Raw genomic sequence first — 15392 nt, 5'->3', positions numbered from 1 at the left:
TAATCCCACACTCTTGGTCCCAGGACCCGCCCACAACCGCATTCCTATCACTCCGCCGTTCGTGGTTTTAGGAATGAAAGCAAGATGGCGGACAAGCCGGACAGTAAACATTACGAAAGGATATGGTGATAGGGTCATAAAGACTAAATGAAAAGCGATTCTGTCACGGCGAATGTCTTAGTTTCTTAAACAATGTTGGATGATGTAATTGATGGGTCATGAGTCATTGTGGAACAAAATAAAAATTGCGCGAATTGATTGATTGATTGATTAATTGCAAAAAAAAATTAAGATTTTTTTACCTACTTTCTATAGAAGCAGCTGAATTGATTGATTGATTGATTGATTGATTGATTGATTGCTAATTTTATTACTGTCCGCCTTGTTTCCAACTGGTTAAGTTTAGGCACTCTTTCGAAGTCGCTCTCTTTCGAAGTTGGTTATGGTTAGAGTTTGTCTTCAGAGCAGGGTGATAGACCACCAGCCCTGATTCCAAACTAGCTTAGCACAAATGGAGGGAAGCGGATACGGACCCGCTAGCCTAGATGTTGGCCAAAAAACTACTCTCCTGGAGTTTTAAGCTACGCTAGCTTATCCGTATCCGCTTCCATTCATTAAGCTAAGCTAGGCTAGCTTGCAGCCGGATAGCTTTCTACTGAACGCACAGAGAGGAACTCGGTATCTATCTTCTCGTATGACTCTGGAGAAGACGGTAAGCACGTCTCCCATAATGTCGGCGTGTTCCTTTAACAGAGGGCACGATGTGAATAGTGAATAAATTAAACTTGAGATTGGAATTCTAATGTGCGTCTACCTCCAGTCTTCCGTGGCAGGACAGATTGTTTTTTGGCATCTGATAGATAGGGATGCAGGTTATAATTGGAGTGTGTGTGCGTGTGTGTGTGCGTGTGTGCGTGTGCGTGTGTGTGTGTATGTGTGCGTGTGTGTGTCTGTGTGCACGCGCGTGTGTGTGTGTGTGTGTGTGTGTGTGTGTGTGTGTGTGTGAGGGGGGATCACACATGATATTGACATGAAATGGAATGCTAAATGCATGGAATTCGATGCTGGTATTATTACGGCAGTCATCCTACAAACTGTGCCAAGGAGAACCGATGGTAGAATAGCATGTACAATGCTGTATATACCATATACATACATTTATTCATATATTTATACATATATTTATTCCTACCGTATATATATCTATCCACATTTGTCTGTACTAATCCTTTTTACATATCTGTAGATACTATATCTATATCTGTACATATCCTACTCTCACTAGTTACACTGCTGGCCAGTATGACTTACTACCATAGTGTCTTTATACCTGTATCACTGTACATATTAATACTATATCTATAGACTTACTACCATAGTGTCTTTATACCTGTATCACTGTACATATTAATACTATATCTATAGACTTACTACCATAGTGTCTTTATACCTGTATCAATGTACATATTAATACTACATCTATAGACCTACTACCATAGTGTCTTTATACCTCTATCAATGTACATATTAATACTACATCTATAGACCTACTACCATAGTGTCTTTATACCTGTATCACTGTACATATTAATACTATATCTATATACTTACTACCATAGTGTCTTTATACCTGTATCACTGTACATATTAATACTATATCTATAGACTTACTACCATAGTGTCTTTATACCTGTATCACTGTACATATTAATACTACAACTCTGTACATACATCTGATTAGCACTATTACTCAGTAGTACTAATTTATATATTTTATACCCAGTGTAACCACCTGTACATTGTATATTGCTGTTGTACTTTACTGTTACATTTGCACTCTGGTTGGATGACAAACCTATTTTGGTTGTACTGTACTTGTGCTGCATGATGACAATACATTTAATATAATATAATCAAATATAAAATAACAGAATTTCATTGTAATCTGTCGTTTTAGCTGCAAAGCCCCTTGAACATGTGAAGTGTGTGTGTGTGTGTGTGTGTGTGTGTGTGTGTGTGTGGTGTGTGTGTGTGTGTGTGTGTGTTTGTTTGTTGTGTGTGTGTGTGTGTGTGTGTGTGTGTGTGTGTGTGTGTGTGTGTGTGTGTGTGTGTGTGTGTGTGTGTGTGTGTGTGTGTGTGTGTGTGTGTGTGTGTGTGTGTGTGTGTGTGTGTGTGTGTGTGTACACAGGTGCATTAAACAACAATGTCCATCCCTTTCTTCCCCGTCTGGCTCTCAGAGCTGAATCATCTCACATGAGATGCTCTATACCATGCAGACGGCATCCACCACCTCCCTCCCTCCCTCCCTCCCTCCCTCCCTCCCTCCCTCCCTCCCTCCCTCCCTCCCTCCCTCCCTCCCGCACGCACGCACGCACGCACGCACGCACGCACGCACGCACACACACACACACACACACACACACACACACACACACACACACACACACACACACACACACACACACACACACACACACACACACACACACACACACACACACACACACACACACACACACACACACACACACACACACACACACACACACAAACACACACACACACAGACACATCACTGAAACCGGAGGTACATTAACAGCCGGAGGAAGAGAAAAATAATATCTGAGACAAAAGAGAGAAACAGAAATCTATGCCTAGGTGTGTGTGTGTGTGTGTGTGTGTGTGTGTGTGTGTGCATGTGTGTGCATGTGCGTGTGTGTGCATGCGTGTGTGTGTGGGTGTGAGATAAGATAAGATATTCCTTTATTGATCCCCTTGGGGAACTTCAGGCATCATAGCAGCATGGGGGAGGGGGGAGGGGAGGTACAGGTATGGGCAGGGTAATAGCAGCATGGGGGAGGGGGGATACAGGTATGGGCAGGGTAATAGCAGCATGGGGGAGGGGGGATACAGGTATGGGCAGGGTAATAGCAGCATGGGGGAGGGGGGATACAGGTATGGGCAGGGTAATAGCAGCATGGGGGAGGGGGGAGGGGAGGTACAGGTATCGGCAGGGTAATAGCTGCATGGGGAGGGGAGGTACAGGTATGGGCAGGGTAATAGCAGCATGGGGGAGGGGGGAGGTGAGGTACAGGTATGGGCAGGGTAATAGCTGCATGGGGAGGGGAGGTACAGGTATGGGCAGGGTAATAGCAGCATGGGGGAGGGGAGGTACAGGTATGGGCAGGGTAATAGTAGAAAGACAATAAATATAGGCAATCAAATTTTATCTGAAAATACGAGAAAAAATAAACAGTGTAAACAATATGATTAACTCTGAATATAATAATATGAGGAAAATAAACAGTAATCAAAGCGGGGCTCGCAACTCACTTTTGATGCTCCAAGGTGTTTTAATTGTGACAAGAAATAGCAGATACAACGTTTCGCCCTTCCAGTCTTTTTTTTTTTATCCACTTTTTCTCCTCCTTTTTTTCTGTATTTTCCTCCCATCCCAATTTAGTCGTTATGCCAATTCCCCCCTCCCCTTCCTGGTCGCTGCGCACATTTGCCCCCCACTTGCCGGTCTAGGGAGGGTACATGTGGAGTCAGCCAGCCGCTTCTTTTCACCTGACAGCGAGGACTCTCACCGGTGAAGTGTAACGCATGGGAGGATCACACTACCTCCTCCAGTTCCCTCCCTCGCTGTGCAGGCGCCCTGACCGACCTGTAGGAGTCGCTGTTTACAACGACCAGGATACACCCCACCGACTTCCCATCTGCTAACACTGCCAATTGTGTCAGTATGGACGACCGGCCAAGCCGGAGGTACCGCTGACAGCTGGATTTGATACCAGTGTCTCTGAGGTGGTAGGCAGGCGCTTAGTCCGCTGCGCCACCCAGCCGCACTCCCTTCCGGTCTTTTTCAAGTATCAACACAGCAGAAAATTTCATTTTTTTATTTTTTTTTTATCCATTTTTTCTCCCATTTTCTATATTTTTCTCCCATCCCAATTTCGTATCATCCAATTCAACCCTCCCCTGTCACGAACGCTGTTTCTTGCCTCCCACAAGCCGGCTGCAATGTGGACTAAGTCATACATAGCACAAGTCCCCTCCGGTACTTGAGGTAACAGCAGTCGCATCTTTTCACCTGCGCAGCTCGATCTCTCAGTGGCGAGGAGTAACGCGTGGGAGGCTCACGCTGCCCCCGACACTTCCTGATTCTACTGCGCAGGCGCACCAACCGACTTGTAGGAGTCGCTGTCCACAACGCCCGATCCCCACCCATCAGTTTCCCACCCCCTAATACGGCCAATGTGTATTAGTACGGACGACCAGCTAAACTGAAAGCAAATGTGGAGCGCTGGGCTCGAACAGGCAAGCCCAGCGTCTCCAGATTTCGTGGCGAGTGCCTTGCCCACTACGCCACGTAGCCAAAATTGCAGCTTTTTTATACAGGAAATGAAATGAATAAATTAGCTATCAGCCCCACCTGGTGATCAGGGGCGGTACCAAAAAGAGAACAGTAAATAAACAGTAGACACAAGGTAACCTAACGTTATAGTTTTTGGTGGTTAAGAGTCAGACATTCCGAATAGTTCTAGAGTTCTGCAGCCGTTACTTCTCCAGCTGCTGGCAGTGATCCAGGCCCATGTGTGTCTGGGAGAGAGAGAGAGAGGGGTAAAGAGAGAGAGGGGGAAGAGAGAGGGAGATAAAGAGATGGAGAGAGAGAGAGAGAGAGAGAGATGGAGAGAGACTTGCTGCCTGCTTGGCTGAGGTCTGTCAGGGGCATCTGGGCCTCAGCAGGTGGTTATGTGGAGGAGGGTTAGGGCTGCTGCTCGAATCCTGATCACAGTTTACCGTCTCTGAAAAAAGCATTTCAAAATTATTTGGCACGAAAAATGTCATGTAAAAAGCCTACTATGTCCGTTATTCAATTTGCTAAACAGGTCAAATACATACATGCAAATACATACATGCAAATGATATACATGCAAATATATGCACATAATACATACATGAAGATATATACATGCCAATATATACATGCAAATACATACATGCAAATAAATACATACATACTAGAGTGTACACATATAACTCTGTATATACACTATATATATATATATATATATAGATGGCATCCAGAGGAACCTGGCTATACGCATGAAACAATATACACATATTACAAATATAACATTTAAAAGTCTGTATGGAAAACAATTGTGGTACATTGGGGGTATCAGGTTGTTTAGACCGTTCATAAATCAGTGCACTAGTCATTTATACATCATTTTATACAGTAGAGACAGGTTAATATATATAGGCTAAGACTCCACCTACAGGAATGGAGCCAAATTAAACTCTTGGTTCTTCATACCAGATGGAAACATCGATGGGAGCCGATGAATCCAGACACATTCCCGCTGCAACAGGAGTTGTTCACGGTTGCCACCCCTTCTATTAAGATATACCATCTCCAAACCTATACACTTGAGGTCACTGATTTTATGATCCATTTCGTTAAAATGTCGGCCCGCTTTATATTGCTTCTGTGTTCGGTCATGCGTATAGCCATTACGCATTCATGGTCACTGTGATGAAATATCTACCTGTCAATCTAGCCTGTTGCTAATTACTAATTCTTTCCACCTGCATGTTGTCGAGTACAGCCTAGTTAAGGCTTGTTTGTTGCGACTATTCATTACACACTGATGAAGGCCGGACGGTCGAAAACGTTTCTTGCGTATATAAATTGTGCGTATTAAAATAAAATAACGATATTCCTTGAGTGCGGTCCCTACCCCCTTTTTTGTGACTTACTATTTTTGGACTACGCACCTGTCTGACCACAGTGGTTACATTTTCTACATCCAGAGGAACCTGGCCACTAAGTGTATTTTCCAGACTGTCTAAAAAGGAAGAAGAAGAATTCTTCCTCAGATACTGGATTATGTCACAATGGCAAAACCTTTTTGACACATAAGATGTTGACATGGCATTTTAGTCAAAAGTGGGGACTTCCGTCAGTTTATTTGGTGTTTATTTTCAGATACACTGGAAGCCAATGGTCAATTCTGGAATGGAATCTTGGAAGCTATTCTACACGTTCAAGTGACGCTGGTTCCTCCAGTTTGCTCTGAACTGGGAAAAACAGCTTTTTCCTTCGATGCTTCCAACACAGCATTTTAGCATCTAGCATTCTTAGATTATATATTAGATTAGATTTAGACTATTTGATTATCGGATTATATATTGCATATATTTAGCATTTAGCATTTTAGCATTTTTAGATTATGAATCTAATCTGTGAATCTAACCTACCTGGACATTTAATATTAACTCGTGAATCTAACCTACCTGGACATTTAATATTAACTCGTGAATCTAACCTACCTGGACATTTAATATTAACTTATGAATCTCCAAGTGACCTAAAACGAACAGGTAATGACTTCATGTGCAACAGTGGTCTTCAGCCTGATTTATATCTGTGTGTTTTGACCTAAACTTTTAAAAGGTTCATGAACGAACACTATCTACCGGTAATCCCTCTTTCTAATCCTTGTTTTCCACCGAAACAGAGGCGTGGTGATAAAAATCCGGTGCGATCCACGTATTGCCAGTCTGACGTATTGATCCACGTATTGCCAGTCTGACGTATTGATCCACGTATTGCCAGTCTGACATATTGATCCACGTATTGCCAGTCTGACGTATTGATCCACGTATTGCCAGTCTGACGTATTGATCCACGTATTGCCATTTTGTCTCTGCCTGGATATCCGCGTTGCTGGCAGTCTCCTTGTTTTCACTTCCACATTTTCACTTCATCTCCCGCTTCTCTCGGTTCCCCTCAGCATTTCTCAATCGCCCTCCTTCCCGTCAGTCTGTGATCGCTGGCTTCCCCTCGCTCACTCAGCTGGTAGAACTGGTAGAACTACAAGACACTAGAGCTGTTTCCCCAAAGCCTGTTTTTGGGCTTCGAACTTCGTCAGGGTTTTTTGAACGGATGTAAAAAAAAAAAAAAAAAAATTTATTTATAAAAAAAAAAAATTGTACCACTCTCATCTCTTGACCGTTCAACAAGAACCTGACAATCTCTAGTTTAAAAGCTAAAGACTGTTAGCTTTTTATTTAAATTTTCTTGTGCTGTTGTTTTTAAATTGTCTGTTTATACTATGTATACTATGTATGTATTTTATTTTATTTGTTTTACTAATAACGTTTTTTTTTTTTAACCATGTTTTAACCCTGTAGTGTAGCACTTTGGGATCCCAGCGAACAAAAAGTGCATTACAAATGCAATCTATTATTATTATTATTATTATTATTATTATTATTATTATTATTATTATTATTATTATTATTATTATTATTATTATTATTATTATTATTAAGTTTCAAGTTTTGTTTTATTTGTCACATATAAGGTACACGTACATTATAGTGAAATGCTTGGTTCTGTATGAGCCTCCTGAAATTGTGCTTCAAAAAAGTTTAAAAGTTAAAGAGTAAAGACCAAACACTATACAAAATATACAATATCCAAAGCTAAAATGTACAAAATGCTAAAAAAAAAAAATATGCAAAAATGAGGTAGAAGAGGTAGTGCAAATAGTAGAAATATGGTGTAGTGTTTAAAAAGTGTTTAAAGTGTCTAAAGTGAGTGAATGTTTAAGGTGAATGTTTAAAGTGAGTGTGTGCAGTGAATGTAGAATGGATGGGTTAGTGTTGCATAGAGTCATTGAGCGTCCTGATGCCCTGGGGATAGAAGCTTCTTCTGAGTCTATCTGTACCGGTCATGAGACTCCGGTAGCGCTTGCCTGGGGATAGAAGCTCCTTCTGAGTCTCTCTGTACCGGCCATGAGACTCCGGTAGCGCTTGCCTGGGGATAGGAGCTCCTTCTGAGTCTCTCTGTGCCGGCCATGAGACTCCGGTAGCGCTTGCCTGGGGATAGAAGCTCCTTCTGAGTCTCTCTGTGCCGGCCATGAGACTCCGGTAGCGCTTGCCTGGGGATAGAAGCTCCTTCTGAGTCTCTCTGTACCGGCCATGAGACTCCGGTAGCGCTTGCCTGGGGATAGAAGCTCCTTCTGAGTCTCTCTGTGCCGGCCATGAGACTCCGGTAGCGCTTGCATGACCGCAGCAGTTCAAAGAGGCAGTTGAGTCTATTCTATTATTCTATATTACTATTGTCTTAGCCTTGGCTCTCTTGGATCTTGAGTTGTGTCTCATCTCTCTCTCTCCCTCTCTCTCTCTCCCCCCTCTCTCTCTCCCCCTTCTCTCTCTCCCCTCCTCTCCCTCTCTCTCTCCCTCTCTCTCTCTCTCTCTCTCTCTCTCTCTCTCTCTCTCTCTCTCTCTCTCTCTCTCTCTCTCTCTCTCTCTCTCTCTCTCTCTCTCTCTCTCTCTCCCCCCCCCCCCCTCTCTCTCTCCAGTTCGGCGTATGACGTGAGGCTACGTCAGAAGGTCGCTGTGAAGAAGTTGTCGCGCCCGTTCCAGTCCCTGATCCACAGTCGGCGCTCGTATCGAGAACTCCGGCTGCTGAAGCACATGAAGCACGAGAACGTGAGTGGGCTCAATCAATCAATCAATCAATCAATCAATCAATCAGCTTCATACGAGAGACGTCACACTGTGGTCCCAGTCTGAAGCGTCATACAGAGAGACACTGTGGTCCCAGTCTGAAGCTTCATACAGAGAGACACTGTGGTCCCAGTCTGAAGCTTCATACAGAGAGACACTGTGGTCCCAGTCTGAAGCTTCATACAGAGAGACACTGTGGTCCCAGTCTGAAGCTTCATACAGAGACACTGTGGTCCCAGTCTGAAGCTTCATACAGAGACACTGTGGTCCCAGTCTGAAGCTTCATACCAGAGACACTGTGGTCCCAGTCTGAAGCTTCATACCAGAGACACTGTGGTCCCAGTCTGAAGCTTCATACGAGAGACGTCACACTGTGGTCCCAGTCTGAAGCTTCATACAGAGACACTGTGGTCCCAGTCTGAAGCTTCATACCAGAGACACTGTGGTCCCAGTCTGAAGCTTCATACGAGAGACGTCACACTGTGGTCCCAGTCTGAAGCTTCATACAGAGACACTGTGGTCCCAGTCTGAAGCTTCATACGAGACACTGTGGTCCCAGTCTGAAGCTTCATACGAGAGACGTCACACTGTGGTCCCAGTCTGAAGCTTCATACAGAGACACTGTGGCCCCAGTCTGAAGCTTCATACAGAGACACTGTGGCCCCAGTCTGAAGCTTCATACGAGAGACACTGTGGTCCCAGTCTGAAGCTTCATACCAGAGACACTGTGGTCCCAGTCTGAAGCTTCATACAGAGACACTGTGGTCCCAGTCTGAAGCTTCATACAGAGACACTGTGGTCCCAGTCTGAAGCTTCATACAAGAGACACTGTGGTCACAAGAGACACTGTGGTCCCAGTCTGAAGCTTCATACAGAGACACTGTGGTCCCAGTCTGAAGCTTCATACCAGAGACACTGTGGTCCCAGTCTGAAGCTTCATACGAGAGACACTGTGGTCCCAGTCTGAAGCTTCATACAGAGACACTGTGGTCCCAGTCTGAAGCTTCATACAGAGACACTGTGGCCCCAGTCTGAAGCTTCATACAGAGACACTGTGGTCCCAGTCTGAAGCTTCATACAGAGACACTGTGGTCCCAGTCTGAAGCTTCATACAGAGACACTGTGGTCCCAGTCTGAAGCTTCATACCAGAGACACTGTGGTCCCAGTCTGAAGCTTCATACGAGAGACACTGTGGTCCCAGTCTGAAGCTTCAGAGACACTGTGGTCCCAGTCTGAAGCTTCATACAGAGACACTGTGGTCCCAGTCTGAAGCTTCATACAGAGACACTGTGGTCCCAGTCTGAAGCTTCATACAGAGAGAAATGTGGTCCCAGTCTGAAGCTTCATACAGAGAGACACTGTGGTCCCAGTCTGAAGCTTCATACAGAGACACTGTGGTCCCAGTCTGAAGCTTCATACCAGAGACACTGTGGTCCCAGTCTGAAGCTTCATACGAGAGACACTGTGGTCCCAATCTGAAGCTTCATACGAGACACTGTGGTCCCAGTCTGAAGCTTCATACAGAGAGACACTGTGGTCCCAGTCTGAAGCTTCTACAGAGACACTGTGGTCCCAGTCTGAAGCTTCATACCAGAGACACTGTGGTCCCAGTCTGAAGCTTCATACGAGAGACACTGTGGTCCCAGTCTGAAGCTTCATACGAGACACTGTGGTCCCAGTCTGAAGCTTCATACGAGAGACACTGGTCCCAGTCTGAAGCTTCATACAGAGACACTGTGGTCCCAGTCTGAAGCTTCATACGAGACACTGTGGTCCCAGTCTGAAGCTTCATACGAGAGACACTGGTCCCAGTCTGAAGCTTCATACGAGACACTGTGGTCCCAGTCTGAAGCTTCATACGAGAGACGTCACCCTGTGGTCCCAGTCTGAAGCTTCATACAGAGACACTGTGGTCCAGTCTGAAGCTTCATACAGAGACACTGTGGTCCCAGTCTGAAGCTTCATACGAGACACTGTGGTCCCAGTCTGAAGCTTCATACAGAGACACTGTGGTCCCAGTCTGAAGCTTCATACAGAGAGACACTGTGGTCCCAGTCTGAAGCTTCATACAGAGACACTGTGGTCCCAGTCTGAAGCTTCATACAGAGACACTGTGGTCCCAGTCTGAAGCTTCATACAGAGACACTGTGGTCCCAGTCTGAAGCTTCATACGAGAGACACTGTGGTCCCAGTCTGAAGCTTCATACAGAGACACTGTGGTCCCAGTCTGAAGCTTCATACGAGAGACACTGTGGTCCCAGTCTGAAGCTTCATACAGAGACACTGTGGTCCCAGTCTGAAGCTTCATACGAGAGACACTGTGGTCCCAGTCTGAAGCTTCATACAGAGACACTGTGGTCCCAGTCTGAAGCTTCATACAGAGACACTGTGGTCCCAGTCTGAAGCTTCATACAGAGACACTGTGGCCCCAGTCTGAAGCTTCATACAGAGACACTGTGGTCCCAGTCTGAAGCTTCATACGAGAGACACTGTGGTCCCAGTCTGAAGCTTCATACCAGAGACACTGTGGTCCCAGTCTGAAGCTTCATACAGAGACACTGTGGCCCCAGTCTGAAGCTTCATACAGAGACACTGTGGCCCCAGTCTGAAGCTTCATACCAGAGACACTGTGGTCCCAGTCTGAAGCTTCATACAGAGACACTGTGGTCCCAGTCTGAAGCTTCATACAGAGACACTGTGGCCCCAGTCTGAAGCTTCATACAGAGACACTGTGGTCCCAGTCTGAAGCTTCATACAGAGACACTGTGGTCCCAGTCTGAAGCTTCATACGAGAGACACTGTGGTCCCAGTCTGAAGCTTCATACGAGAGACACTGTGGTCCCAGTCTGAAGCTTCATACCAGAGACACTGTGGCCCCAGTCTGAAGCTTCATACAGAGACACTGTGGTCCCAGTCTGAAGCTTCATACGAGAGACACTGTGGTCCCAGTCTGAAGCTTCATACCAGAGACACTGTGGTCCCAGTCTGAAGCTTCATACCAGAGACACTGTGGCCCCAGTCTGAAGCTTCATACAGAGAGACACTGTGGTCCCAGTCTGAAGCTTCATACAGAGACACTGTGGTCCCAGTCTGAAGCTTCATACGAGAGACGCTGTGGTCCCAGTCTGAAGCTTCATACGAGAGAATAGCAGCATGGGGGAGGGGAGGTACAGGTATGGGCAGGGTAATAGCAGCATGGGGGAGGGGGAGGGGAGGTACAGGTATGGGCAGGGTAATAGCAGCATGGGGGAGGGGAGGTACAGGTATGGGCAGGGTAATAGCAGCATGGGGGAGGGGAGTTACAGGTTGATTATGAATTGAAAATGGGGGACCCTGATGTAAACAAGATGAAAGTTTTTCTCTGGTCTGCATCCCCTTATGTGTGTATTGAGCTGTACTGTATTGTACCCATTCTGCAATCTGTTAATACAAATGTTCTGTGTGTGTGTCTCTGTGTGTGTGTGTGTGTGTGTGTGTGTGTGTGTGTGTGTGTGTGTGTGTGTGTGTGTGTGTGTGTGTGTGTGTGTGTGTGTGTGTGTGTGTGTGTGTGTGTGTGTGTGTGTGTGTGTCTCTGTCTCCTCAGGTAATAGGACTGTTGGATGTCTTCACCCCGGCTGAGACGTTAGAGGACTTCAACGAGGTGTAAGTGTTTTACTCTGTCCTCTCCAGGGTTAGAGGTTAGAGGTGTAAGTCACAGCGCAGGCGCATCAGGCACCCAACGCCGGAAATAATGCAGTGTTGACCAGTTTATAAAAGCGATTTAAAATGTTTATTAGCAACGCAGAGCTTTCAAACCCTAGCGTTTGTCTGTCCGAAACCCTCGTGCAACTGTGAGTACCTTTGAAATGTCTCTGCGATACTTGTACAAGAAGCGTTTTGATAGAGAAAAGTGAGACAGACTTTTTTTTTTTTATCCACTTTTTCTCCCATTTTCTATATTTTCTCCCATCCCAATTTCGTATCATCCAATTCAACCCTCCCCTGTCACGAACGCTGTTTCTTGCCTCCCACAAGCCGGCTGCAATGTGGACTAAGTCATACATAGCACAAGTCCCCTCCGGTACTTGAGGTAACAGCAGTCGCATCTTTTCACCTGCGCAGCTCGATCTCTCAGTGGCGAGGAGTAACGCGTGGGAGGCTCACGCTGCCCCCGACACTTCCTGATTCTACTGCGCAGGCGCACCAACCGACCTGTAGGAGTCGCTGTCCACAACGCCCGATCCCCACCCATCAGTTTCCCACCCCCTAATACGGCCAATGTGTATTAGTACGGACGACCAGCTAAACTGAAAGCAATGTGGAGCGCTGGGCTCGAACAGGCGAGCCCAGCGTCTCCGCATTCGTGGCGAGCGCCTTGCCCACTACGCCACGTAGCCGCCCAAAAGCGAGACAGACTTAATGGGAGAGTGTATTCACTCGGTGCATCACACACAGTGTGTGTGTGTGTGTGTGTGTGTGTGTGTGTGTGTGTAGATCTGAATATAAAAATATGAGACAAATAAACTGTGGAAACAATATAATTAACTCTGAATATAGAAATATGAGGAAAAATAAGCAGGGTAAACAAAGGTGCAGATGAGGGTCTATGTGTGTGTGTATATATGTGTGTGTGTGTGTGTGTGTATGTGTGTGTAGGTGTGTGTGTGTATGTGTGTGTGTGTATGTGCGTGTGTGTGTGTGTGTAGGTGTGTGTGTGTATGTGTGTGTAGGTGTGTGTGTGTATGTGTGTGTAGGTGTGTGTGTGTATGTGTGTGTGTGTGTGTGTGTGTGTATGTGTGTGTGTGTGTGTGTGTGTGTAGGTGTGTGTGTGTGTGTATGTGTGTGCGCGCGCGTGTGTGTGTAGGTGTGTGTGTGTGTGTGCACACGTGTGTGTGTGTGTGTGTGTGTAGGTGTGTGTGTGTGTGTGTGTGTGTGTAGGTGTGTGTGTGTGTGTGCACGCGTGTGTGTGTGTGTGTGTGTGTGTGTGTGTGTGTAGGTGTGTGTGTGTGTGTGCACGCGTGTGTGTGTGTGTGTGTGTGTGTGTGTAGGTGTGTGTGTGTGTGTGTGTGTGTGTGTGTGTGTGTGCACGTGTGTGTGTGTGTGTGTGTGTGTGTGTGTGTGCACGTGTGTGTGTGTGTGCGATGGCTTTTGATCATCGCTGCCACTCAGCGCCGGCGTCAGATGATTTAGTTTTAATGAACGGGAGAACGGGAGGAGGAGGGGGGGGGGGGGGGGGCAGACGGAATTCAGGCATGTAGGAATCGTCTGCCGTCTGCAACGGTCGCCACCTTCTCTAACGGGACCCTCCCCCGCTCTGTCTCTCTCTCTCTCTCTCTCTCTCTCTCCCCCCTTCTCTCTCTCTCTCCCCTCCTCCCATCCCCCCCCCCCTCTCAGCTACCTGGTGACTAACCTGATGGGAGCCGACCTCAACAACATCGTGAAGTTCCAGCGTCTCTCTGACGAACACGTCCAGTTCCTCATCTACCAGCTGCTCCGAGGACTCAAGGTGACCTTTAACTAGGGATGTCCCGATCGCCTTTTTTTGCTTCCGATCCGATCCCGAGCATGTGATTTTAAATATCTATCGATCCGATCGTTTCCGATCCGATCTTTCACATTAGTAATCAATTTTGACGCATTTTTGTCAGAAACTGGCAGAGTGAGACAAGCCCATCTGTTGCCTATAGTCCGGGGCGCGACGGAGGCGTTTGTTATTACATTCACCCTGAGAAATGTGCTTCTGCTTCATATGAGAAATATTAAAAGTTTCAATATATGTTTGCACATTAGTATACATTCAGTGTTCGACTTACGTAATGGTCCATTCTGGTCTGAAAGGCCGACGATAATCCTCAGTCACGTAACGTTATCCTCCAAAAGTTAGTCTGAAAACTTCGCCTCCAGCCTGTCCTCCTTGCAAACATTGCAACTGGCTTGACTTTGTATTTTAAAATGCTTAGTTCCAAACCTCTGACATTAAGTCTAGCTGCTCAAGTCAGTGGATATTAACCGTGTTTCGGGAGCGACGTGCTGTTGTTGTTGTTGTTGTGATGTGGTCGAGCCGCGTGTAGCGTGTAGCGTCTAAATTAAAGGGGTGTTTGTTGCAACGGTGAAAATTAAAGGGGAATGTGTTTGTTGTGGAAAATTATTCTGCTCTGTGTGACAATAAATACATTAATGATGATATATTATATGTAATTTAAAACCAAAACTAAGGCCTCCGTATGAGTTTAAGACGTGGACATGGTCATGTTTGTTGAATAAAATCTTTCTTTTTTTGACTGCCGATTTTTATTATTATTTTTTCCCGATCCCCGATACTCTGAAAAGCACGTGATCGACGCCGATTCCGATCACGTGATCGGATCGGGACATCCCTACCTTTAACCCTGACCCTAACCCTGACCCTAACTCTGACCCTAACCCTGGGCCCTGACCTAACCCTGACCTAACACTGACCCTGACCCTGACCTAACACTGACCCTGGGCCCTGACCCTGACACTGACACTGACCCTGACCTAACCCTGGGCCCTGACCTAACACTGACCCTGGGCCCTGACCCTGACACTGACACTGACCCTGACCTAACCCTGGGCCCTGACACTGACCCTGACCTAACCCTGGGCCCTGACACTGACACTGACCTAACACTGACCTAACACTGACCCTGGGCCCTGACACTGACACTGACCCGAAAGACATGACAAGAGCTTGCTAAGCTAGTAGCTAGCTACAACAACCAGCGTTGGCCTACAGTCGGCAACACAAGGTCATGGTTAACTACACTAGCTAGATTTAAAAAAAGAAAATCAAATATAATGATGCACAATAAAGTTGAACAATAATGATCTTAACAGATGAATTAATATTATAATTATTATATTA

General features: G+C 46.0%; 1 protein-coding gene across 1 annotated transcript in view; it reads left to right on the top strand.

Moving 5' to 3' along the window:
* mapk11 (mitogen-activated protein kinase 11) overlaps nt 1-15392 on the top strand; it is a gene marked incomplete at its 3' end in the record, with an annotated part of 65794 nt that overhangs the window by 18534 nt on the left and 31868 nt on the right. The window contains exons 2-4 of the mRNA XM_084330917.1: nt 8379-8508; nt 12111-12169; nt 13901-14012. Coding sequence (XP_084187043.1) covers nt 8379-8508; nt 12111-12169; nt 13901-14012 — 301 coding nt within the window. The remainder of the gene's footprint in view (nt 1-8378; nt 8509-12110; nt 12170-13900; nt 14013-15392) is intronic.

Source organism: Notolepis coatsorum (assembly GCF_963971535.1).
Source record: "Notolepis coatsorum genome assembly, chromosome: 15".
Lineage (NCBI taxonomy): Eukaryota > Metazoa > Chordata > Actinopteri > Aulopiformes > Paralepididae > Notolepis > Notolepis coatsorum.
The sequence above is the reverse complement of the archived record's forward strand: the minus strand, read 5'-3'. Positions and strand labels throughout refer to the sequence as shown.